The sequence below is a fragment of the Peromyscus eremicus genome, chromosome 4 (assembly GCF_949786415.1).
Source record: "Peromyscus eremicus chromosome 4, PerEre_H2_v1, whole genome shotgun sequence".
Lineage (NCBI taxonomy): Eukaryota > Metazoa > Chordata > Mammalia > Rodentia > Cricetidae > Peromyscus > Peromyscus eremicus.
The window spans coordinates 93,802,426-93,825,892 of NC_081419.1; the positions used below are offsets into that span (position 1 = coordinate 93,802,426).

At 54.9% G+C, this 23,467-nt stretch overlaps 1 protein-coding gene across 1 annotated transcript in view; it reads right to left on the reverse strand.

Moving 5' to 3' along the window:
* Window positions 1–19,528, reverse strand: part of Sptbn5 (spectrin beta, non-erythrocytic 5) — a 44,904-nt gene extending 25,376 nt beyond the window's left edge. Inside the window, 26 exon segments of the mRNA XM_059261180.1 lie at window positions 173–373; window positions 607–793; window positions 1,057–1,271; window positions 1,662–1,826; window positions 2,117–2,287; window positions 2,818–2,917; window positions 3,052–3,191; window positions 3,317–3,557; window positions 4,474–4,761; window positions 5,093–5,332; window positions 5,563–5,693; window positions 5,988–6,140; window positions 6,856–6,999; window positions 7,082–7,170; window positions 8,043–8,169; window positions 9,296–9,553; window positions 9,664–9,864; window positions 9,966–10,119; window positions 10,370–10,602; window positions 10,719–10,857; window positions 12,451–13,082; window positions 13,898–14,126; window positions 14,532–14,689; window positions 16,299–16,415; window positions 19,082–19,249; window positions 19,409–19,528. Of these exon segments, the coding sequence (XP_059117163.1) occupies window positions 173–373; window positions 607–793; window positions 1,057–1,271; window positions 1,662–1,826; window positions 2,117–2,287; window positions 2,818–2,917; window positions 3,052–3,191; window positions 3,317–3,557; window positions 4,474–4,761; window positions 5,093–5,332; window positions 5,563–5,693; window positions 5,988–6,140; window positions 6,856–6,999; window positions 7,082–7,170; window positions 8,043–8,169; window positions 9,296–9,553; window positions 9,664–9,864; window positions 9,966–10,119; window positions 10,370–10,602; window positions 10,719–10,857; window positions 12,451–13,082; window positions 13,898–14,126; window positions 14,532–14,689; window positions 16,299–16,415; window positions 19,082–19,249; window positions 19,409–19,519 (4,992 nt within the window). The 5' untranslated portion in view covers window positions 19,520–19,528.
* Between the last annotated feature and the right edge of the window lie 3,939 nt (window positions 19,529–23,467).

The following is a 23,467-nucleotide window of genomic DNA, read 5'->3' on the forward strand; positions in this document are numbered from 1 at the left end:
TGTCCTGGTCGCCAGCAGCCAGCAGAGAGGCTTCTGGACCCTTATTGGAACCAGCTAACTTGGCACAGAGCTCCCATCACTGGCCTCCCTCCACGAAGGTCCCACAACTCCTCTCTCCCACATCTGGTCCAGCTTCCACTGCTCTGCAGACCCCACCCTCTTTGTCTCCTACCTGCTGGACAGTGACGGCCTGCTGCAGGCAACGGGCACGCGCGTCACACGCCTGCTCCAGTTCTGCCCAGCGGCCTTCTAACTTCCGGCACTGCTCCACAATGTGCTGAGCGTGGGGGTGCCCAGAGGCTGCTAGACTCTGGCCAGAACTTAGTACTCCATGCACATGTCCCACGTGAGCTTTCACCTCAGCCTGGAGCACCTGCCACAGAGCAATGGGATTCTCTCAGCCACACATGTCCAGATTAGAATCGTCGATGTGTCGCTAGGTTCACCAGGCTAAGGACAAGTGGAGCAAAGTGGATCTGGAAATCAGGACACCCAGGAAGAAGGATTTTGAGGCCAGGATACCCTGAGTAGTGACGGGGGGGGGGGGGGGGTTCTAAGTTCTGGGGATGAGATACTGGGGCCCTGGGAGGGAACAGGTGACACTACCTTGTGCTTGCGTTGAAGGGGCTGGACATCGCGCCAGCAATGGGCAGGGCAGGTGGGACTGGTACTGGGCACGTGCTCAGCCACCCATGTGAGTTCCAGGTTGCTAAGGCGGTTGAATTGGTGCAGCTCAATTGAGGCCTGCAGCTGCATGCGCCGGGTGGCCAGCCTGCTCTGCAGGGCCTTGAACCTGGTAGAAGGAGAAAAGATGAAGAGGCTGGGGGAAAGGATAAAGACAAGGTCATGGTCCTTTCCTCATCCCCACCAGGGACCCATGAAGAACAACCAGGGAACAGAGGGAAACCTGTGAGGCCGCCCCACCCCAGAATGACTACTCAGAAGGGAAGGAGGTTTGGATGCGCTCAGGTCCTTTAGGGGCCACTCAGTCCTTAGGTTCCCAAGGCGTGTGTGGAGGGGGAAGCATGGCCCTCGAGATGAAGATGGAATGGCCACCTCTGGTGACACTTCTGGCTCTCCTCCAGGATGGTCAGGGAAGTGAACGCATTGTGGGTCTGAGAGATGAGGGCAGCCATCTTGCTGGCCAGCGCCTGGCTCTTGTCCTCCAGTTGGCAGTGCTGTTTCTGCAGCCTCAGGCTGGAGTACAGGTCCTGTCCCGTTTCTGCTGTCTGCAGGGCTCCCTCCAGATGCTCCAGCATCTCCCTGACATCCTGGAGAGGGTGGCAAGAGGCTGCATTCACCTTTCCACTGCAGCTCAGCAGGCAACCCTGCCGGGGCTCGAAGTCTACAGTGCTCCTAGCCCCAGATTCACCAGGGACCCATCATGTCCTCCGAGCTCGTAGTGTGCAAACCATCTCCTTGTGCACCTTCCTCTCTGGAGGAAGTTGTGATAATCACATGCTAGACACACGGAAGTTACTCTGGTGGTGGCCTGCTGCTGGGCAAAGCCATGCTTTACTCTGGGCCAGAGCTCTGTACAGGACTTCATGGTGTGTGTGTGTGGGGGGGGGCACTCTTCCAGCTCTTTCTGTTCTGCCTGTTCCCAGGCAAGCCTGGTCTTCCCTCTGTGTCCTCGCCCCCATCTCACATTCCCCAGGGACCTGCAGTAGCTCCAGGAGCTGCCCCTGCCGTCTGGTCTGCAGCAGCCTGTCCCCTTGCTCTGCCATCCTGTGGTCCAACTCTTCCCACTTGTGACTCAGGCCCTGGAGTCTGGCCTGTATGTCCTCCTGTGCATGCGGGTGGCCGTGCAACAGCTCTCTCCCAGCCTGGAGTGGAGACAAAGGCCCGGGCTATTTGCTGAGCTGCCAGGACCACCACCAACCACAGCATGCTGCACCCAGGGGCGAAAAGCAGGTTGCTGGCTACAACTGTCTTCTACTAGCTCCCTGGAATAGTGGCGGCTTTCTGAGCTGATTTAGGTGCCTATCTAGGGGGACACCCAGCTAAGTGAAGGAGGCAGAGGGGACCCTTCTTCCAGCGACTGTGCTCCATAGAAGTAGGCAGAGCTGGGAATCAGAAGACAAGAGGGCCCTGCACTTCTTTCAAGCATCCTCACCTGCTGTAGGTCCTGCATGTACCCACGGGTAGCTGATAGCTCACGCTTCGTCATTTCGTGCCACTTGAGTTCCTTCAGAATGTTGCTGCATGCTTGGGAGGGTTCATCAGCCACCGTGGGCCACTTCTCCTGCATCCACAGCATTAACTCCGCCACAGCCTGCTTCCATTCCTGCCCGAGAACCAGGAGATGGTGGGTCTCAGGGTCCAGGGGGAGGGATGGTACACTTACCTCTAGAGAGCAGGGCACTGTGGGGAAAAACAGGACCCTGAGCCAATTCTTGGGTACAGGAGCGGTAGAGCTTGGATTTTGCTGATCCCCAAATGGGGCAAGGACACTGTGCCCAGAAAGAGAAATGCCTATCAGGTCCCACCCCACAGACGACACCAGATCTCATGTGGTTCTTGATCTAAATGGTTTGAGGTTTTTGGAGGCCTGGTCTGGCCCTAGGGCCTGAACAAGCATCAAAGCTGCTCTGTAGCTCCTTCCCTTCACCCATGCAAACCCTGGCGTGTCAGAAGTGAGGGCGGGTATGTAGTAGGATGAGAGGGGCAGGTGGTCAAGGGGTCCTTTGAGAAGCCCAGTGACCACAGCTCCAGCGTCCTCTTGGAAACACCCAAGGGTTGGGAAAGTGCCCAGTAGACAGGATCCTCCTGCCTCAGTGCAGCTGTGGACTGGTCTCCTGCAGCCTAGGGACTCACTTGCAATCGGAGGGAGGCCAGCAGCTGCTCCCTTCTCTGCTCACTCCTCTCCTGGACCCTGGTCCACTGTGTCTGGGCACTGTGCAGCAGCTCTCTGATCCTGGAGAACAGGGGGAGGAGAAGGCTCTTCCCTGCCTGAGCCCCCTGCCCCCCAGCCCAAGGGAACACCGCCCCACCGGGCCTGGGGCAGCAGTCTGTCCGGGTGCAGAGAGACTGCAGCAGCAGATGGCTCACTTGTGCTCAGCCGGGTGCTGGCTCAGAAGCAGCTTTTCTCCACAGGCCCGCAGGGCCTCAGCCCGAGATCCCAGGGTGCTCCGGAGCCACCCAAAACCTTGGTGCTGCTGCAGCAGGCTCTGGGCCACCCTTAGGTCCTCCTGGTGCAGAGACCTGAGGTCAGCTCATCCTCCGGGCCTTCCTGCCCACCCTGGCTTCTAGACCCAAGGAGGCCAGCTCCCTCTAGCGGCAGTAGGATGACAGTTCTACTTCCCCAACTCCTTACCCCCAGACTGTCCAGGTGCAGGAAGGCCTCGTGGCTGGCACAGGTGTCAATGAAACGATCCACTTCCTGGCCAAACCTCTGCAGCTCCAGCCTGTCCCGAAGCTTCTGCTGCCTCTGCCTCCACACAGCCTTGAGCTGCTGGCCCTGCCGGCCTAGGAGCCTTAGGGCACTGGCTGCCTCTTGGGCCTGTGGGGAGTCTGAGACTGCCACCAGCTGGCCCCGAGCCTCCAGCTGCCGCAGCCTGTGTAAAACAACAGACACAGCATCAGAACACAGCTGGCCCTCCTCACCAGCTCCTCCAGCCCTTCATCACAGAGCTCTGAAGTGAGGGTGGCGGGCCGGTTAGTCCTATTGGTTCGCTTTTTCACCCAACAGCTGTGTCCTGGCCTGTGAATAGGATGGAATGCAGCGGGCCCAGTGGACTGCCCAGGACCCACATCACACTCTTTGTAGATGGCGAGTGGCATGCTGGGACGATACAACTCAACAAAAATCTCTCAATCCACACATGCCTGCTGGCAGGGCCACTGGAACCTTTGACCCAGCAGAACAGGTGCCCCTTCGGGCTGGATGCTGCCCCCGCATTTTGGAGACAGGTGGCCGGACTGTGGGAGGCAGGAAAAGCTAGCGTTTCCTCTGCGCTGCAACCCGAAAGTAGTTCTGTGTGTGTGTGTGTGTGTGTGTGTGTGTGTGTGTGTGTGTGTGTGTGTGTGTGACAAGGGGAAGGCACGTGTCCGTCTCTCAGGGCCCACTTGATACCTGTCAGGCTCCCTGGAGCAGAGGGCAGGCAGCCTGAGGATTGTACATGGTGCCTCTGTTTGCTCGTGGGGCTGTACATCACTTCTGAAGGAAGTGAGGAGGTAGAAATCTTAGTCCCATTGGTGGGTACTGGGCCCTTTGACTATTGAGGCCAGCAGGGTATGCGCTGCTCAGAATAGGAAGCTAGATTGGGGGGCACCATTGTCACACCTGAAGGAGAGTGTCTGGGGGCCCTTCCCAAAGCGTGCAAGTTGCCTGACGTAGGCCAGGGTATCTCCTGAAAACCTGTCTGCAGTGCCATGCTAGATACCAGCCCGGCTCGTGACCCTGGAGATCCCATTGCTTTTGACCTTCCTTTTATAAACTCACTCCCCCCCCCCCCCCAGGCCTGTCCTGACCTCTCTTGCCACAGGCAGGTCTCTTCCTGTAGACCTCCATGCTTCCTCAGCAGCTCCCGGGCTGAGGCCACATCCTCCAGCTCCCCTTCGCTGCACAGTTGAGCCCGGATGCCCTCCGCCCACAGAAGCAACTTCTGGCTCTCTTGGAGGATGCCGCGCTGGCCCCGAGCCTCAGTCTGGACCTGGACCTGCCGGGCCACTCGCCCTTGTACTTGTGTTAGCAGAGCCCGCAGCATCAGCACCTGCTCCTGAAGCAGGTGGCCCTCCAGGGGGCCTGACTCCATCACCCTGCAGGAGGTTAACCACTGCAGTCAGTACCCCAGGCCTGTGTCTCCTGGGAAAGGGGTGACAATTCTGAACGTCCACCCCACCCCTAGCTAGAAGCAGCATGATCTGGGGATCTCTCCCTTTCTCTGAGAGTTGGGAGCCACACCCAATCCAAAGCTTTCTCAGGTTCTGAAGGAAGGACAAGGAGAATGCCTCTGCCAACCCTCTTCCAACAGCCCATCTTGGCTGTCTTCTCCCCACCCCAGTTCCTGCCCCTTCCTCATGTTACGCGGGCTTCCCGCTGCCCTCACTGCCTCCCCGGCCACCATCGCCATCCTAAAGCTGGCCGTACTCTACGGATGCTCTTTGGAGGTAGGAGATCCTCTTCTCCAGTCCCAAGACCTTCTGCTGAATCTGCTGCAGGGTACGATGGCTGTCTTCAGAGCCTCCTGGCCCCAGAACCTCCAGCCTGCCTATCACATTTAGCAGCTGGGCTCGTGTGGGTTCAGCCTCCTGTAGAAGATGGCACACCTCCGCGCTGTGCGTCAGCTGCAGGCCTTTCTCTTCCTTCAGGGCCTCCAGCTGCTGCCACCTGAGCAGAGGATACAGGGATGTATCCATCACAAGGACACCTCCCATCCATCCAATGACACCTACCCATCTGAGGCCTTAGACAGAGCCCAGCAGGACAGAGGCTTCTAGGCTGGTGGTCCTCTGCCCGCTCCTCACTGTCTCTGACACCATCCAGCCTCTCCACCTGGTAGGGTAGGAGGCACCAAGCAAGGGCCCTGCCCTACCTGCATCCCCACCCCTCATTGTCACCTCTGGTTCAGGTCTTCCTCCTGTTCCTGGATTTTCAAGGCGTGCCCTGGACATCTCTGTTTCAGCTGTTCAGCAGTGCAGAGGACCTCAGTCCAGTGGCCTTTTCCAATGGCCAAGGTCATGAGAAAGTTCTGAGGAGAAGGAGGACCCAGACCCCTGGGAGGCAGGCTCTGCTCACTCCATCCTTCCTTTGGACCACAAAGGGCCTTGGGATGCTTGGCTCTAAGACACTCATCCTGCTCGCCTTGAGACGGAAAGCATCTGAGTCCCGAGCTCTCAGAGTCAGGCCTGCTGCCTTGGGACCCCCCCCCCCCCAGACAGGACCAGAGCAAGTGTGGAGAATGGAGCAAAACACTGAGTAATAGGGAGGCGGAAGCAATGCCAGGGTGGTGGAAACTTCAGTCTCCATTAGCTCAGCGGCTTACCTCACATTTGAGCTGTGTGACCTCTAAGTTGTCACCCTGGGGCTGCAATGTTTGGAACAGGGCTGTCTGCTCCTCCAGCCAGGACTGGAGCTCCCTACAGGAGCTGTAGAAGCTAAACAGGGCTGCTGTCTCCTCCAGTTGGGCCCTGTGAAGCTGAAGAGGCAGCCCAGGGTCAGGGTGAAGGGTCAGCGCCCCCTCAGGAGGGAGGGCACTCAGAGAGGTCCTGGGTGTCCCTTTGCCTATCCCAAGCCACTAGGAGGAGCAAGTCTTTACTCCACAACCATACCACATCCATTTAAAGGTTTGTTGACATCTTGGTCATAATGTAAGCTCCTTTAGAGCAGGGAACAGGTCAGTCACTGCTTTTTCCTGGGATCATGGACAGGCTCTGGTTCACTGGTTCTCAACCTTCCTAATACTGTGACCCTTTACTACAGTTCCTCATGTCGTGGAGACCCCAATTATAAAATTATTTTCATTGCTACTTCATAACTGTAATTTTGCTGCTGTTATGAATCATAATGTAAATATCTTATAGGCATGATATCTGATATGTGACCCCTGTAAAAGGGTCATTTGACCCCAAAGGGGTCATGACCCACAGGTTGAGAACATTGCTCTAGCTTATGGTAGAGGTATGATTAACCTCCCATCCCTTCTCTCTCTTCTGGTAGAGGGATTGAACCCTAGGACCTCAAGTATGCCAGGCAAGCATGATTTCACTTTTTTGAGTTTTTCATCTTGTTGTGTTTCCCAGGCTGGCCATGGACACCTGGATTTACACAATCTTCCTACCTTGGAAGCAACTGGGAATAAAGACGTATGCCACATGCTTAGCTATGGACATTTCTTGACCAAAGAGCATTACCTTTGCCAGGGCCTGTAGGTTCTCATAGTTCTGGCTCAAGTGAGCCTGTGCCTGGAGTATGGTGCTGGAGTCTACATCAAAGTCATATTCATTCTGGAGAGTCATCCTTGGGCCTTCCCCCAGAAGGCTCAGGGCAGACTCCACCTGTGCAGAAGGAAGGCAGTGTGTCCACACCCAGCTCCTACCAAGTAGCAGATCTCCACCAAGATTGGGCCTGTGGTCATACCTGGGGGTTCTGCTCTATGCTGCAGATGATGGGTGCCCTGCTCTGGCTGTTCCCCAAGTCTTTCGTCTCCCAAGTATTCAGGGCCTCTTCTGGAAGTCAAGAGACACACACTGTTATGAGAGGACAGGATTCAAGGGCTGCTTGGGGCCCTCCTCTTCCCTACTCAGGCTCACTACAAGGTAGCCCAAGGTGGTTCGGTACCCACTGCTTCCCTGTGCCTGGTCCTATGTGAAGAGCTTGTAGAGGCTAAAAGGACTGAGACTGGACCTTCCCATTGGGGCTCATGAGTCTCTCAGGACTGCAAAGCTCGCAGACCCAGAGCAGGTAGAACACTATCCAAGGATATATTTAAGTAGGCAAGATATGTTGTCATGTGAAATAAGTACCATGGGTGTCCAGGGGGAAGAAAGGCCAGACGGTCTGGGTATTTAAAGAGGGCAAGACAAGGCCCGCTGGAGTCTGCCCAAGAAGGAGCATTTGCAAAGCACTGTGGTGGCCAGCAGCTAGGCAGAGAGGAAGCACGGGCTAGCACCCCTCCCTGTGAGTAGAGGAGTGCCCCATCTCTCTATTTCTGTTCTTTGTCCCTGGGCAAGTGTGGGTAGCGGCAGCAGCAAGCAGACTACTCAGCAATGGGTCATGGACACTGTAAAAGAGTAGGTACAGAAAAAGGAAGAAACCAAAAAATCAGAGGAGGACCCAGAGAATTTCAAGCTCCACGGAGCAGAGGTGACCATCTCATCCAAGCTTTGCTGGTGTGAAAGTTGCCTTCCTGTGGCTGTCTAGAAGCAGGAACGTGCTGCTCTGAGCAACGCAGCGTGTTTCTGGATAGCTCCAGTTACTTCTCTCTGCAGAGCTCAAAACGGCCTCCCCTGAACTCCTTCCATTTCGTTTTGGGGTGCGGAAGATGCTTGCCCTCATTGCTGATAGACTTCAGGATCACACAAAGGTCATGACCTTGTACCTCCGGAGGAGAGGGGGGTCTGCTGGTGTGAATATCGGCTGCCTGTTGCTGCTAAAACTCGGGTCCCACCCCGAGGTTCTCCAGCTGCGTCTCTGTCAAGCTTCTTCCGGTCTTCTGGGGGGTCCTCCTGTAGAGAGGGGCAAAGGGGGGGGTCCTCCTGTAGAGAGGGGCAAAGGGGGGGTCCTCCTGTAGAGAGGGGCAAAGGGGGGGTCCTCCTGTAGAGAGGGGCAAAGGGGGGGTCCTCCTGTAGAGAGGGGCAAAGGGGGGGTCCTCCTGTAGAGAGGGGCAAAGGCTCTGCTTAGGCGACCAAGTGGCTCCCCACCAGGCAGAAGGGCGGACTCTAAACCTCTCCTGCCATAGTGAGAAAAGCAAAGCCAGAACGCCGAGCCTGGGATCTCTGTCTTTGCCTGCACCAGATGGGGACAGAGAACACACAAAAGGGATGGGATAGCTCCCATCAATTAATAAGTGACACACTGGAAAGGCAGGATTCACAGAGCAGGAAGAAACCACTATCCCCTGTACCAAAAGCATTGTGTTGGTGTAATGTAAGTACTAGGAGTGAAGATTCACAGGCGCAGGGGTCCGGAGGGTGTGTGTGTTTAGAAGCAGCCTTGGACGAAGGATCAAAAGGGCTCTTTGCCAGGGATCACTGGGTCCTCAGGGAGCCGCCTGCCCCATCTCACCTTGATTAGCTTATTTGTAAAGAGTGGTGGTGGTCTAGAAACTTGCTAACACAGAGATCTGTCTTTAAAATTATTAATCATGCAATCTGGGAGTAAACACAAAGGAATAGGGAGACATGGGTCAGGAAGGTCTGGGAGTGTGAGGCACTATGTGCAGGCTGGGCCAAGGTCTTTCCTGCATCCATCTACCAATTTTATGGTCAGGTTAGGTGAAGCAATTTGGAGGCCCTAAATGCAGCTTAAAAAGTGCATGGGGCAGGGCTGGGCAGAGAAGGGGAGAGGGATGTGGGGCATCTTTAGGGTTGTCAAATCAGAGACCCAAAAGGGACTTCAGGGTGAAGGGTCGTGAAAATAAGGCTTTGGGGGAGAACTTTCTTGAACTGTGCTGGGCAGACTGAGCCAAGCCCAGCTATTCTTGATGCCTTTGACTGGTGTACACAGACAGAATTCCAAATCACCTGAGACTGGGGATGGGAGCAGGGGTGGGGTTGAGTGGGGGGTGGAGTGCACGACCAGTTCTGGGCAGGACCACAAAGACCCTCATTGAGGGAGGAGCGTGTGCCTCACATTTAGTGTAGGAGTCATGAGTCTGAGTCCTTTCCAGGTTCAGGAACGCACCTTGAGTGACACCAGGGCTGCAGCAGCCCGCGCCCGATCCTCTAGCTCGCGCAGCTCCGCCCCGAAGGCGCGCACGTCTTGCTCCAGGAGCAGGTGGCGCTGCAACAGGGCCTCGGCCTCTGCCTGGTCCTTCCCGCAGGATGCGCTTTCCAGTTGCTTCTGCCATAGGAGAAGCCAAGAAGCTGCCTCGGCTGAGTCAGAAAAGTACTGTGGGGAGGTGGGGAAGGGTTGAGAGAGAGAGAGCAGGTGCCCGCGCGCCCCGCCCCACGCGCCCCGCCCCACGAACCCGCCCCACGAACCCGCCCCACACGTTCTACCTGTCCAACCAACAGTGCACTTTGCAGCCGGGCGCGCCTCCTTGTGGCTCCCGTCCAGAGCAACTGCCAAGTTCCCTGCACAGCTTCTGCCCTTTCCAGAGGATCTGGCTGTGTCGGGGCCCCTCTGACACTGAGGTTGCGTCCCCTCTGCATGAGATCTGCACACACAGACTGGTGGCGATGGAGTTCGGTTTCCAGAACCTAGCAGGGTTAGGGGTGTGGGTTGTGAAGGGAGAGAGAGGATGACGCCCAGAGTTCCAAGCCTGACAAGCAAGGAGGTCGGGATGTCACAGAGTGGACACCTTGTGTTTCTGCAGAGCGGTAGAGATCTGAGTGAGGTCCCGGCCCAGGGCTGCCTTCTCCATGATCTGTCTGTGCTCCCTCAACCAGGCCTCCTCCTCCTCACAGCTGTGCAGGAACTGTGCCAGCTGCAGAGTCTGCTCCAGTCGGCCGCGTCTGAGGGTCAGAAGGGCCATGATAAGGGTTTGGGGAAGAGCAGAATACGAGGAGGGTCTGCCCACCTGCATCAGACACGCCCCTTAGGCAGGATTTCCCCTAGAATGGCTTAACAAGTTAAGACTGATGCTTGGGAGCTCAGGAGCAGTGTAGAGGAAGCTGCCAGACCAGGATTTCTGCTTTGGCAGGAGATAATTAAAGTTTCAAGGAAAGTTCTACAGATGGGTGAGGAGTTGGAGCGGCCTCTTACCGGGCTCTGACAAGAGACACGAGGCTCTGGTGAAGCTCGGCCAGTGCCAGGGCTTTAGTCTGAAGTATCTGCACACTGGTGCCCTGGGAGGAGTCCAGCTGTGCCATCTGGTGGGCAAGACGGTTCACTTGCGTCCTGTGGGCTGAGACCTGGGCCTCCAGCAGGTCATGCCTCTGCAGCAGTAACACTACTTCTGCTGGCTGTTGCCCATAGACTGTGGAGCTGGCCAGCACCTGGTCAGAGACGAGTGGTCAGTGCACATCTAGGTACCCAACCTGTGAGCAGCACCAGTGCGGGGTGGGGTAGGGTGGGTGGGGGGAGACTCCCAGAGTTTGGCTGATCTGCCCACCTGCAGCTCCCCAAGCTGGCCAGTGGCAGCCTCCACCTCCTCTAGTAGGCTCAGCACAGCCCGTGAGCCTGCCATCTGTTTCCTGTGCTCCTGTAGACACTGCAGGATCTTCTGCCAGCGCCGGGCAATCTCCTTCTGCCTAGATAACAGGAGGAAAGGGCAAGCTCCAGCAGGCTGGGGGCAAGGGAGCTTGGCTGGCCTGGAACAGCGGCACCTGGGGAGCCAGGGTAGGGTATGGGTGTGAACAGCTTGACACAGATGTCACAGATGGTTGGGAGAGTGTTCACAGTCAGAGGGAGCCTGGGAGGTTCAGATGTGCAGACCCTCACCTCCCTCACGTCTAGCCCCCATCTCTATGGATGAAAACTATCTTTCCAGGCACATGGACTGAAACTATGACAGCTCTGTTTCTTAACCCTGGATCTGTCTGCAAATCCTGTTTGGCCCTATCTTCCAAATATATCCATTGATCTGGGCTATCACACTTGTAATCCCGGGACACAGGAGGAGAGGTCGAATTGCCACAGTTTTATGAGGCCAGCCTAGTCTATATAGTGAGTTCTGCCTCTGTGAAACCTGGCCTCAAAAGCAAACTAGAAAGCGGTATTCAGAATGCCATCACTTTTCATCATCCTGATGCCTTCCACCCAGGACTCTACACCAGCTTCATAATGGGCTCTTTACTTCAGCCCTTACCCCTTCAACCCGCCCTAGCACAGCCTGCAGGTGATTACAGGCCAACACTTAGAGTGTGGCACCCCTCTGCTCAGGACTCAGGAAAAGAAAAAAAATCAACCAAAATGCTTTTGCTTTACTAGTTAAGGCCCAGCTTAACCTCCATTCCTCTCCCTCATCTCCTGTGACTGGTCATTTGCCCCACCCCCACTTTTCAATCTTGAAAGGTGTGTAACTACCTTGGGGTGCTGTTCTTGCCATTCCCTCTGCTCAGGACAGTCTGTCCCCCCATATATACACAACCAGCATGCTCACTTCTCTCCAGTCTTTACTCAAAAGTCAACTCACATCCTCCTGCCTTGGCCTCTCATAGTCCCGTGGTTGCTTTCTCCCTTCCTTCCTTCCTTCCTTCCTTCCTTCCTTCCTTCCTTCCTTCCTTCCTTCTTTCCTTCCATTTATTTTCTGAGGACTGAACCAAGGGCCTTGTGCATCCTACACATATGCTACCAACTGAGGTAGACTCTAGACCCTAATTTTTTGTTTGTTTGTTTTTTGAGACAGGGTCTCAGTAGGTAGCCCCCTGGCTGGCCTAGAACCTGCTCTGTAGAGAATTCTGGCCTTGCAACTCACAGAGATCCTCCTGCCTCTGCCCCCCCCCCCAGTGCTGGGATTAAAGGCGTGCCCCACCACACCTGGCCCAGCCCCTATATTTTAAACTGCGCTCGCATACTTAATTGATTTATTTTCTTTCTTGCTTTCCGTGAGGATGCTGTAAGCGGCAGGAGGGATTTTTTGCTTGCCCGTGGCACTGCTAAATGTTTGATAATGGCGTGTAGGATACAGTGGACACTAAATAAATGCCTGTTTGGTGAGTGTGCTGACTGCTGAGAGGCTAGCCAGAAAGAGCAGAGTGTAAGTGGCACCTGGTGTGAATCTGTGCATCCATGGGATTATCTCTTTAGCAGGAACCCAGAAACCACAGACCACCCCACTCTTCTGTAGGTGGTGGGGAGGCTTTGGCTTGCTGTGAGGATGGGTTCTCCTGCTTGGAGCTCACCTGTGGGCCACATCTGCCCAGTTGTGATACTGTTCCTGCTGCAGGATATCTGCAATCTCGCCTAAGGCTTGGAAGCGCCCTTCCTGGGGCAGGATGCTAGCCTCTAACATGCTCAGCCTCTGAGTGGCTGCCTCCCCTGTGGTTGGCTCCATGAGGGAGGCTCTGGCCTGGTCTAGCATCTGCTCTGACTCATTTAAAAAGCTTTCCCGGAGGGCTGCCTTGCACCGGAAGCGGCGGGCCAGAGTGTCCAGTCGCTCTAGCTGTAGCAGCCTGTGCTGCATGGCCTGGCTCCTGGAGGCCTCTGCCCTCTCTAGTTCCGCCCAGCGCTGAGCCAGGTCTGCAGGGCCCAGGCCCTCGCGAGGTAGGAACGGCCTTCGGTTTTGGGCTCGGAGTGTTGTCTGCAGCTGGAAGAGCAGGGCCTCTATGGCTCCTCGCTGCTGCAGCCGAGGTGCCTTTTCCTGGGTACGGAAGGAGGCAAAGGCTGCCAGGAGTTGGCGCATGGCAGGCAGTGAGTCTGGGAAGTCCCGCGCCTCCAGCTGCATCTGCCTCTCTGCAATCCAGTAGAGCAGGTCAGCCACCAGCTGCTCGTATTCAGCCTGTAGTGCCTCTGTCTCCTGAAGCTGCAGCAGGATCTGGGGAGGGGCAGAGCACTGGTCAGCCGCACCTGGGGCGGGCCTCAGATCGAAAACCCCACTGCTGGGCGCGAAGTGCCAGGCAGAGCCGTCCAGGTAGGCTGGCGCTCCTTCTGTCGGCTGAGGATGCACAAAAATATGCCCCCTCGCAGCCCGCAGAGTGTCAGGGACATTGTACACTCAGACCCAGGAGTCTGCAATACTCGCTCGACAACTGGACTGAGACCACATCTTGCACTCCTCCATCTGATTTTGCTCCTTCAGCCTCATGTGCAGGTTGAGACCCTACAGGCCGTTCCCCCCACTCAGCCTTTTTGTCCCTTCTTCCCTGTGCCCCCACCCCCTAAACCAGCTCCCAGTTCTTGACCCCACACCAACATTAGGACACTAACCCTGAGCACCGCCCTTCCGGGTCTCAGACTCTGCCATCGCCTCCATAGTGTGAGAGAGCCCCCCAAAAGCATGGACTCCGTGCCGCACCTGCTCAACAGAGCCTCTGCTACGCCCGTCCTCCAAGATTTAGTTCTCTAAGCCTTTTAATCCCATTAGAAGCTGAACAGCTTTTGAGGGCAGTGGAGGCAGAGGGCCAGACAGGGCCACTGCTCCCCTGGCTTCTCATGTATGGCAGGAATCATGCTAGGTACTTTACTAACACTCCCTTGGACACTCAGAACAGCCTCCATCAGTCAGGAGTGGTAACTACAATGTCACAGATGGAGCACAGAGAAGTGAGGCAATTTGGCCAGGGCCATGAAGACAATAAGGCATAGGGACAGCCAGTCAGACAGACCTGACCCCCGCCCCCAATCACCAACCTTAGCCAGCCTCCTCTGGGCCATCTGGCCCTGGTGCAGCCGGGAGAAGTAGTGGTAATACAGGGACACATAGGTCATGATGGAGCGCTCATCTGGGTGCGGGGCTGCCACATCCTCAGGGTCCAGCAGCTGAACAATGCCTAGCTCCTGCTCAGCCACTCGGAAGGCGGAGGAGAGATTGTGCAGAGGGTGATCCAGACTCAGTGAGCCGTAATCCAGCAGGTCTGGCCTGGGCAGAGAGCAGGAAGGTTCCTCAGAAGAACGGCATGTTTTGGCTTACATCAACCATCCACTGCTTATTATGACAGTGTTTTCCTCGGATGGTTCTGTGAGCCTCAGGCTGGAGTACAGGAAAGCTTGATGGGAGGGAGAGTTAATGTAGCAGAGGGGCTAGGACCCAGGATGTGGTAGGGCATCCCCAAAGGGCAGACCTTAGCTAGAGAGAGGACAGGGAAGAAACAAAGCACAGGACGTAGAGAAGGCGAGGGTCAAAGGCAAAGCTCCTGGCTCTGGCCCCTAAGGGAAGGAGCAGGGGCAGGTCTAGAGCAGGGATCGAACCCAGGTACTTTCCATTTATGGCACCACTTGTCCTTCTCTCTCCAGGCCCAGGGGTGCAGAGGGTGTGCGGATGCACCTGTGAGCGTGGAGGAGGGCACTGAAGCCAAGCCCGTCGCTCCAGCTGCGGGAGAAGTCAGTGATGTTCACGTTGGGGTAGCTGCCCGTCTTGCGCTGGCACCACACCAGCAGGGCTTCCTTAGCAGACAGCCAAGCGGCACCGGCCCCGAACTCCTCCTGGCGGGACAGGGTCGTGTGGTCAATGTGCTGGGTGGGCGGAAGGTATCAGAGCCTGCAGGCCGCAGCAAGGGCGAGGCTTTGAAGCCTGGATGGGGCTTTATTAAGAGTGAAAATGCGAGTGATAGGGAGAGATTGGGGGGGGCAGGGGCACACCGAGACTCCCCATGGAAGGGATGATGAGGAAAGGCCAAAGGAACCTCTTCAGATAGCAGCCTTCATCTCTGGACTAAACGCTCAAGCAGTCTTCCCAAGGGGATCCCTTGGACAGATCTCGGACAGATCCCCAGGACAAAGGGAAAACCTGGTTTTTAAATATATATATAACCTTTTAGGGATGGTGGGAAGATTGGCAGCAGGTGACTTAGTTCAGTATAGCATATGCGGCCAGGATTGTTCCATAACTGTCCCAGACGGAGCGGCAGGGAGGTGTGATCCAATTCAGGGTATGAGATCAAGTCTAAGGAGGAGGCCTATGGTCTACCACTCCAGGTTTTAAAAGAAAGTCTCTTTTTCCCCCTTTAGTTCCCTATCGTTGTATTTTTAGTGTAATGTACTATGTTTAGTACTATATTTAGTATATTTCTTTCTCATACTTCCCCACCTCAAGGCCCTTCCTAATAAAGCTAATTCCTGAAGAGTAACTATGTGTCAGCTCCTTTCACTAACCAACAAGTCTTCTGATGGGCCAGCCATGAAGCTAACTGACCTGAGGCCTCACGGAAGAGAAGGTGGGTCTCACTACACTCCTGTCACCCCAGGCACAAGCCTTTTTACCTCAGCTCTCTGTCCTCTGTGGCCACTGTTAGTACTTCTACACCTCCATACACCACTGAGGTGGAGTCTCTTTATATATTCCATTTCCTCTGGTGGGGCCGGTGAAGTGTGTAACAGGACACTGTCCGGGATCCCAGCTAATCAGGGAGAGGGCCTGAGGTGGCTGCAGAGGGCGCTGGGAACTGAACTCAGGTTGTCAGGCTTAGCAGCAAGTGCCTTTACCCACTGAGCCAATTCATGGTGAGTTTGAGAGGCCTCCCAGAAGTCTCAGACCCATGACTTTTTTATTAGGGTCTCACTCTCCAGCTTGGCTTGTCCAACTCACTGGCATGGAGTTGGGGGTGGTGCTTTGGAAATCATAAAACAGAAACTTGATGATATAAGGACATTCTGCTTGTATTTTCTGACTCAGGTGGAGGGGGAAAGGAGAGATAGCAAAAGATAGAGACATAGAAAATACTGCCTCAGTGGTCTTCAAGATCCTGGGGACTTCATAAACCTCTGAGCTAGGGCCCCTTTGTATATCTAATCTCCTCTGCTGGTGCATTACGGTGTAGTGAAGGCAGGGATTCAGTGCCAAACAACAAACCAGGAAAGGAAGCAGTTGGTGGCCAGCCACTCTGCCTGTCACCAGTGAGTGACTTGTCCCCAGTCAGTATGAAGTCCTGACTACTTCTTATGTCAGCACATGGCAACATCCTGGGCTCTTTGCCCCAGATGAAGAGTGAACGTTCATTTAATGAACACCAAGGGTGGAACCGCTCTGTCCTGAGGGGCCTGAGGTGAAGCCAGGGCTGGGCTAGGCCATGAGGTACTGGAGAAAGAGACATACCCTGTCCAAGGAGATGTGAGAAATCTGGAAACGCAGAATGATGACCCAGAGGAGTCCCAGGATGAGTGACTGGTCTCCATCCACAATGTTCTCTGGCCCGATGAAGGGTATGGGCACCTGTGGGCATGGGTGATTGGGCTAAGCTGTGAAGCCTATGTTCCTGAGAAACCTGGACTCCAGGAGGCTGTGAGATTGGAAGGTCCTAGAATCCAGCCTCCTCCAGCCAGAGGTCCTCCAGGGAGAGCAGGCAGTGGACAATGTCAGGAAAAGGACAGCTTTCTGAAGAGTTGGGACATTGGTCCAAGTCTCCCTCGGTGTTCTCGAAGCAGGTAAACTAGCCTGGGCAGTGGACCCTCATACGTGGAAATGGGGGGGTCTCAAGTGAGCTAAGTAGACAACAGCCAGTGTCTGCGCCTCCTCCTCCCATTGCCACCGAATCTCAAGGGGGTGACTGGGTCCCTGGATCACCCCCAAACCTCAGTCTTCAGTCAGTATTTCAACTCCAACAGAACTATTAGGAATTCAGGGTCCCCAACTCCGTCCATCCAGATTCTCTAGAGCCCGGGCCCTGGAATCTGCATTTGAGCAAACAGTGGATGGCTCTGTGAGCATAAGGGTGAAACCTCTGGTCTAGATCTTGTTCCTTAGAGGAGAGGGCTGGTTAATTCAGGACAGATAGAGCAGGGACTCACAGGATCTGCCTGGTACCCTCTGGCTCCATCTTCTCTACCGAATCATATGGCACCAAGGCAGAAGAATTCTGAGATCAGGACTCTGGCTTTGCTTGTGGCAACCCCGGTGCCTGATTCTAACACAGGCCTTAGAGTCCTGGCACAGGCTGGCTGTCTCAGCTGTCTGAAAATATGACCCCCCAGATGTCCACACGATTACTCCCCTTTCATCCTCTAAGCCTCCAGTTTGGTGTCGCTTTGCCCACATGGCCCATCTCAACCATCTTATTTGAAGCTGAAACCGTGACTTTCCCTCCTACCTAGACACACGCACCTGCTCCGTCTCCTACTACATAAACAGACACCCAATATACACTACTACTCCCACGGTGGGGGTGCTGGTTTCGCTCCCCACTACATCCTCAGTTCTTCGTAGAATTTTATTACTGGCATATACCAGGTCACAACGATGACCTGAACGAACAAAGGAGAGACGCCCTGTAAGACCAGAACAGCTGTGAGCGGTTCACCAGGCCTGCGAGAGGATCTTCACTAGCACTGTACCTTGTGGGTGCACTCCGCTGTACCTCACAGGTCTCTGAGGAATGCAGCCTGCACCTCCCCCTCTCCCTGGCCCACTCATCCCTCTGTATTCACCTTAGCGTGGAGGTGTGACACCCGGCTAAAGGAGAGCGTGTCTGTTCCAGCTCGCCAGCATCAATTCTCCCAGCTTCAGGTTTAGCGATATCAGCTGATCAATGAACTTGATCGTGATGGGAGGAAACCAGCAAATATACAGACTTTGGTGTGGTGGTGGTGGTGGTGGTGTCTGTGCATATGGGTGTTGAGATGTTATTATTCTGTGTTACCCAGGGTAGCCCCAACTTGAAATCCTCCTGTCTCAGCTTCTTTAGTGCTGGGACTAATGATGGGAACCACCATACCCAGCCTAGGAATTACTCAACAACTGACTCTAGGGGAATTAAAGCTGTGGTTGAGCTGGGCTTGGGGCAACTCCTTCATCCAGTCTTGACTACAGTCGCCTCGGATGGCTAGAGAGTCGAGGATATCACCTCCACAAGGGTCAATGGCCTGCTGTATAACAAACTCATAAGGAAGCTGGGTGTGGAGGTACATTCCTGTAACCCCAGCATTTGGGTTGTGGAGGTAGGTGGGTCAAGAGTTCCAGGCCAGCATGACACAGGAGTTTTGAGTAGCCTAGGCTGCACATGTGACCTGTCTAAAACACCACCGCCGCCACCACCAGCTCAAGAAGAGCTGCAGGCCTCACATCCATCTGGATTCCTGGAGGGGACGGCTGGCCCATAGGGCCATTGTCGCTGGATCTGAACAGGGCCCGGCTTTCTGCTGCTCTAGGTGCTGGGGAACCACAGTTCTCCCACTCCAGCGGCTTTAGTCTCCCTTGCTTTCGGCTCTAGGGTGCTGCATGTCACTTCCATCAGGACACAGGAGCCAGGCATACCTCGGCTCAGCCCAGCTTGGGCCAACTCCATGGCTTCACAACTTCTGGGCCAGCTACCTCCCATCTTCAGCTCCCAAGGCCAGTTCGTCAATATAAAAGGGTCCTGCATAGCCCAGTGGCGCTGTCACGAGGGCCCCTCTGTGCCGTGGGAACTCCTGCCTCTTTTTAATGACCCTCTCTTTGATTTGTGTCTTTCCCAGGTGACTCTGGTACCCTCCTGAAACCCTTCTCCATGCCAACCTCCTGTGGGCACACCTGGGCCCGGCTACTTGGCTGACCATGGATCCTGCCTGATAAATCACTCTGGATCTATATGTCCAGGATTAAGAAATGAGAAGATTAAGAACACTCAGACACTTTCAGCCAAGAACGCTGCAATCCTCCCTTATCAGACGGGGATGTTTTCAGTCCTGATAGGGCTATAGATTGTTCCTGCTGTGGCCAGCTGGTGGCCGGCTAAGTCAAGTGCACCGTGCAAGGACAGCTTTGCTGCTGGCTCTTGAGCCTCGGCTGCACCTCCGGTATTCAGGCCCAGATCTCCTGCTCGGCCCGAGGCCTAGCCCTCATATGATGACCTCTGGTTGCTGCTCACCCAGCTGTCCACACAGAACCCCCTTCCCAGAACAAACCTTGGCCCTGAGGAAGGCCAGTGCGTGGCTGCTGTTCTCAAGGAAGTGCACACGCAGGCGGCCTGGGCTGGGCGTTGGCAGGGCCTCCCCAGAGATAAGCTCCAACAGCCGCAGTAGGTGGGCACCGTCAGCAAGCTCTGTGTACAGGTTCTGGATCCTGATGCCCACCTGGGGAATGGATTGGGGCAGATGTGGGGTCAGCCCAGCATCTCCTGCTCACTCCGTTTTAAAGCGCAGGAGGTCAGGCCAGGGCAGCTACGGGCCAGGGATCCCACAGCAGGCCCCCAGGTCACTGGCCAGAACTGGAGGCACCCAGGCCATACTTACCCGGCCCAGTCGGAAGATGTTGTTGATCCATTTGGTAAAGGTCTTCTCCTGCATCTGTGCGTGCTGAGCCTGGAGCTTGCGGACATGGCCAATCTCATACTCAGAGTCCATTGCCAAACTTGGACTCAGCAGGGCTGAGCTGCGGGCCTGGGCCTCCTCCTCAGGGACAGTGCTGCTAAGGAGCTGGAGGGTTGAGGGGACAACTAGCCTCTGAACCTATAGCTCTTTGAGGGTGAATGGCTACTGGACATTTCCCCGTGTCTGGAGGTGGTGGGGGCATGGAGGCTCGGGAGCACTGTGGGTACTGATGAACCTCCTGCCAGAAGTCTGGGGCCCCGTCCTGCCAAGGTCCCCATGAAGGGTAGGAATTATGTCGGAACCTAAGCAGGTAAGAAGCCTGACTGGTAGCCTGCACTTGAATGACCCAGAGCCACCCCACCCCCAACTTTCCAGATTCTTCTCCGAACCCCTGCCGCTAGTCCTATGCCACAGCCATTGGCCGCCTTTCTTTGGCTTAATTTTGGCAGGGAGAAGGAAGGTGGGCAGCTCACCTTGGCAGTTGATGTCTGGGTCCTCGCTAGGAGGCCCCACTGTCGGATGGAGATACAAGATAGCAGGGCCTGGGGAGCGAGGGAGAGAGACGACCAGAAAGGTCAGGCTGGAGCTGGGGCCACAGTCTGAACCTCCCCTTTGCCAGCCTGTCAGGGGTAATGGCACACAGGCAGCATTGTCCTCCCACCTGCCACAGGGCGGAGCCCAGACAGGAGGAGGTTGGCTCAAGAATGTGCTTGGCTTATTGGAAGGGGGTCTCCTTCATTCTTTACCCCACCCCCTGGCTGCTTCCCTGCTTAGCAGGTGCCGGTGCGATGGTCTTGTTGGCTCTGGTGAGAACATTGCAGGATGCTGAAGTCTGAAGGAGGCATCAATGGTCAGGGCTTCTGGATGAAAGCTGTGATGCACCTCCTCTTTGCACCCCATCCTAGGATGACGGGAGGAACGAACTGACTGACAGCCCCTCCCTAACCTGAGAACAGCCACAGGGAGCTGTGACATCCTGTGCTCAGCTTCTCAGGCTCTGACCAGATCTGGGGGACAAGCTCAGCTCAGCCAAGTATTGAGAAGGCAGCCGGTGACTGTTGAATTGTGACAGGAAGAGGACCGGGGAAAACAGCTTCTGGGGGGGGGGGGGGCAGCTCCCGCTTACTGCTCCCCTGTAACCAACAACCCCTTCCCAGATGCTGTCTGCCAGAGGCCCTGCTCTCTCTTTTCATAAGCCTTGGCCACAGGGACACCTCCCTGTACCCCCTCCCGGAGCCTCCATCTCAGAGACTGTGGGCCCAAGTTTAGTTAGTTGTATGCAACCCCAGGGCAGGTGTGCATGCTTCCTCTGACCACGGTCAGCTCCAAGGAAGACTCTGGAGGAGATGCACAGCCTTTCAGGTCCAATCCCTGTTTTGTAGGGAAGCCTCGTCTTCAGGCATTCCACCCTGAAGGTGCCCAGTCTCATCTGTAAGGGAAAGCTTTCAGAAAAGCCTTCCGGGTCTGAGGGATCCATCCTCGGCCCCTCCGGGTTTGTGTGATGTGAGGTCTGAGGCCAGACAGAGCTATATGACTCCTTGTTGATAGGTTTGAAAAGAACAACTGCTCAGTTGTTGGATGTGGGGCTGGGGCTCAGTGGTTAAGGGTGCTCTTCCAGAGGACCTGGGTTCACTTTCCAGCACATGCAACTTACAGCCACCTGAAACTCCAGTTCCAGGGCATCTGAACTATTCTCGCTTATGCAGGCACCAGGCACTCCTACAGCGCACATATATACAGGCAAGCACTTGGACACATAAAATAAAAAGAAATAAATCTTTAAAAATAATAAAGAAGTTCTTGGATTGGGACTAGAGGACTGCTCTCATCCCCACACCTCCCCCTGCCCCAGTGGCAGCCAGAACCACCCCTGATTGTACAAGGACCAACTCCTCTTTGGCTGTGAATGATTAAGCCCTTGGTGAAAGGACAGTGTGGTTTGGAATCCTTTCCAAGTGACTGAATTTTCTATCTGAGCTGAATCGAGTGATATAGATGGAGTGTATTGAAGAATAATCTAGCAGGAACAAGCCTTCAGGTGCTGTTTGATCCAGCATCCCCAATGACATCACTGCAGATCTGGGTTTCCTATGCCTTGCTCAATGCCTCCTTTCGGCCAGCCCAACGCCCTCCCTATCCCCCTCTTCTCAATGCCATTTATAGCCTTGTACCAATAAGGCCCCTGCTTTACATTATAGTTCTAGAGAAGAGGGAAGATGGGACATCTTTCTAAGTGTTGGGGTGGTGGCTCTTCACAATTGAGTTAGGAAAAGTGAATATATTTTTGAACTGGTGTCTCTGACTAGAGGGATGAAATACTTTAATTGGCTTAAGCTAGACAGGATCCATCCTGGAAAGAGGGGAGGGGTCTACTGTACCCAAACCTCATGGTTCTGGGTGATAATGAAAAGGAATACGCTGTGCTGAATGATAGCCCAGGTTGGCATCATCACAAGGGTACAGGGTGACAGTGGGAAACGCCCAATGTCTGCACAGGTGGTGCCCACCTGAAATGCATGTGGGAGAGAGGGCTGCATCTCAGGAATGTGCTCAGCATTGCCTCACCACACAGCCCAGCAGCACCCGTCCCCACAGTCCCTTCAGCCTGGGCTTTCAATAATCTTTCTCAGGTGAGGTGTGATGTGGGGTCTTTGTCCAGTGATGTGACTCTGTGAGACCTCTTCCCCAGAGAGGGTGCACGAGGAATTGGGGTCACAGGGATGGCATGGAGAAGAGGCATACTCTCTGGACTCTTCCATCTCCTTTCAAATGGACCAAGGGATCTCTTTCCTCTTGAAAAGTGGGCACAGTTACAAGAAGCCAGAGCCAGTGTGGATTGACACTTTTAAAACAGATTTAAAAAAATAGAGGCATTGTGTATTTACTGTTGCTAAATACTACGTAATCTGATATGCTCTTGAACTGGGCCCAGGGTTACTTGAATAAACTCAGGCTCCCCGTTCTGGGGTCTTGCTGTTATGTTGAAGCATGAGGTGATACTGTCGGGCCATCTGCCTACTCCACGATCTGGGGCATGTCCACATGGCCAAGGGCAGTTTCTTCCTCCTTGGGCTCAGCAGGACTCCACTGGCAGGTGAGGATGGCAGGACCTAGCTGAAGTGCTCACTTCCCCTCACCTGCAGAGGCTCCTGTGATCCGATGCCATGTGGTGGTTCCAAACATGGTCTTTGGAATCAGGGAGAGCATGAAGTAGTTGTGTAGTCGCAGATGACATACTTCTGCCTTTCCTCCTGTATGTAAACACTCTGAGATGGCGTCTTTGAAAACTGGGCTGATGTGGCACGTGGTTTGGATATGAAATGGACTGAAGGCTTGGTCGACAGAGAGGTGATTGGACCATAAGGTTCTGAATTTATCATGGATGAAGATGAACGGATGATGAGGAAGCAGGTCACTGAGGCACGCCTTTGAAGTATGGCCCCTGTCTCCTTCCCTCTGCTTCTTGGCTGCCAAGAGGCAACAGCCTCCTCTGCCATGTGCTCCCGTTATGGTTTTCTGCCTCACCTCAGCCCCACAGCAATGGAGCCCACTGCACCTTCTTCCCTCCTAGAAACTGAATTGTCAAGTGTTTCTGTGACACACAGAACTAACACTTGAGGGTGGGGCAGTACAGTCAAGGTGAGCAGACAGGTGGCATGGGGAGGGGCATTCTGAACAGTCTAGGAACCTTGTGTTGGTTCTGGGGAGATACAATTTGCTCACCATCTCTGGTGTTTTCCTCTCTGGTAAACTTGATGATGAACAAGAGAATATTATGAAAACTAGACTCATGGTTTCTTTTTGTTCAGGAACATCACCAGGTCAGAGCAGGGTGAGGCTCAGCTGCTAGGCTTCTCCCAGCAGAAGGTGGAGAGGAGTGGGCAGGGAGACCCCAGAAATCTTAGCCTGCTGTCCCCAGAAAGGCCTCCTCTGAGGTTCTGTAAAGAACACACGGATGCAGACGCACTTCAGAGACACTCA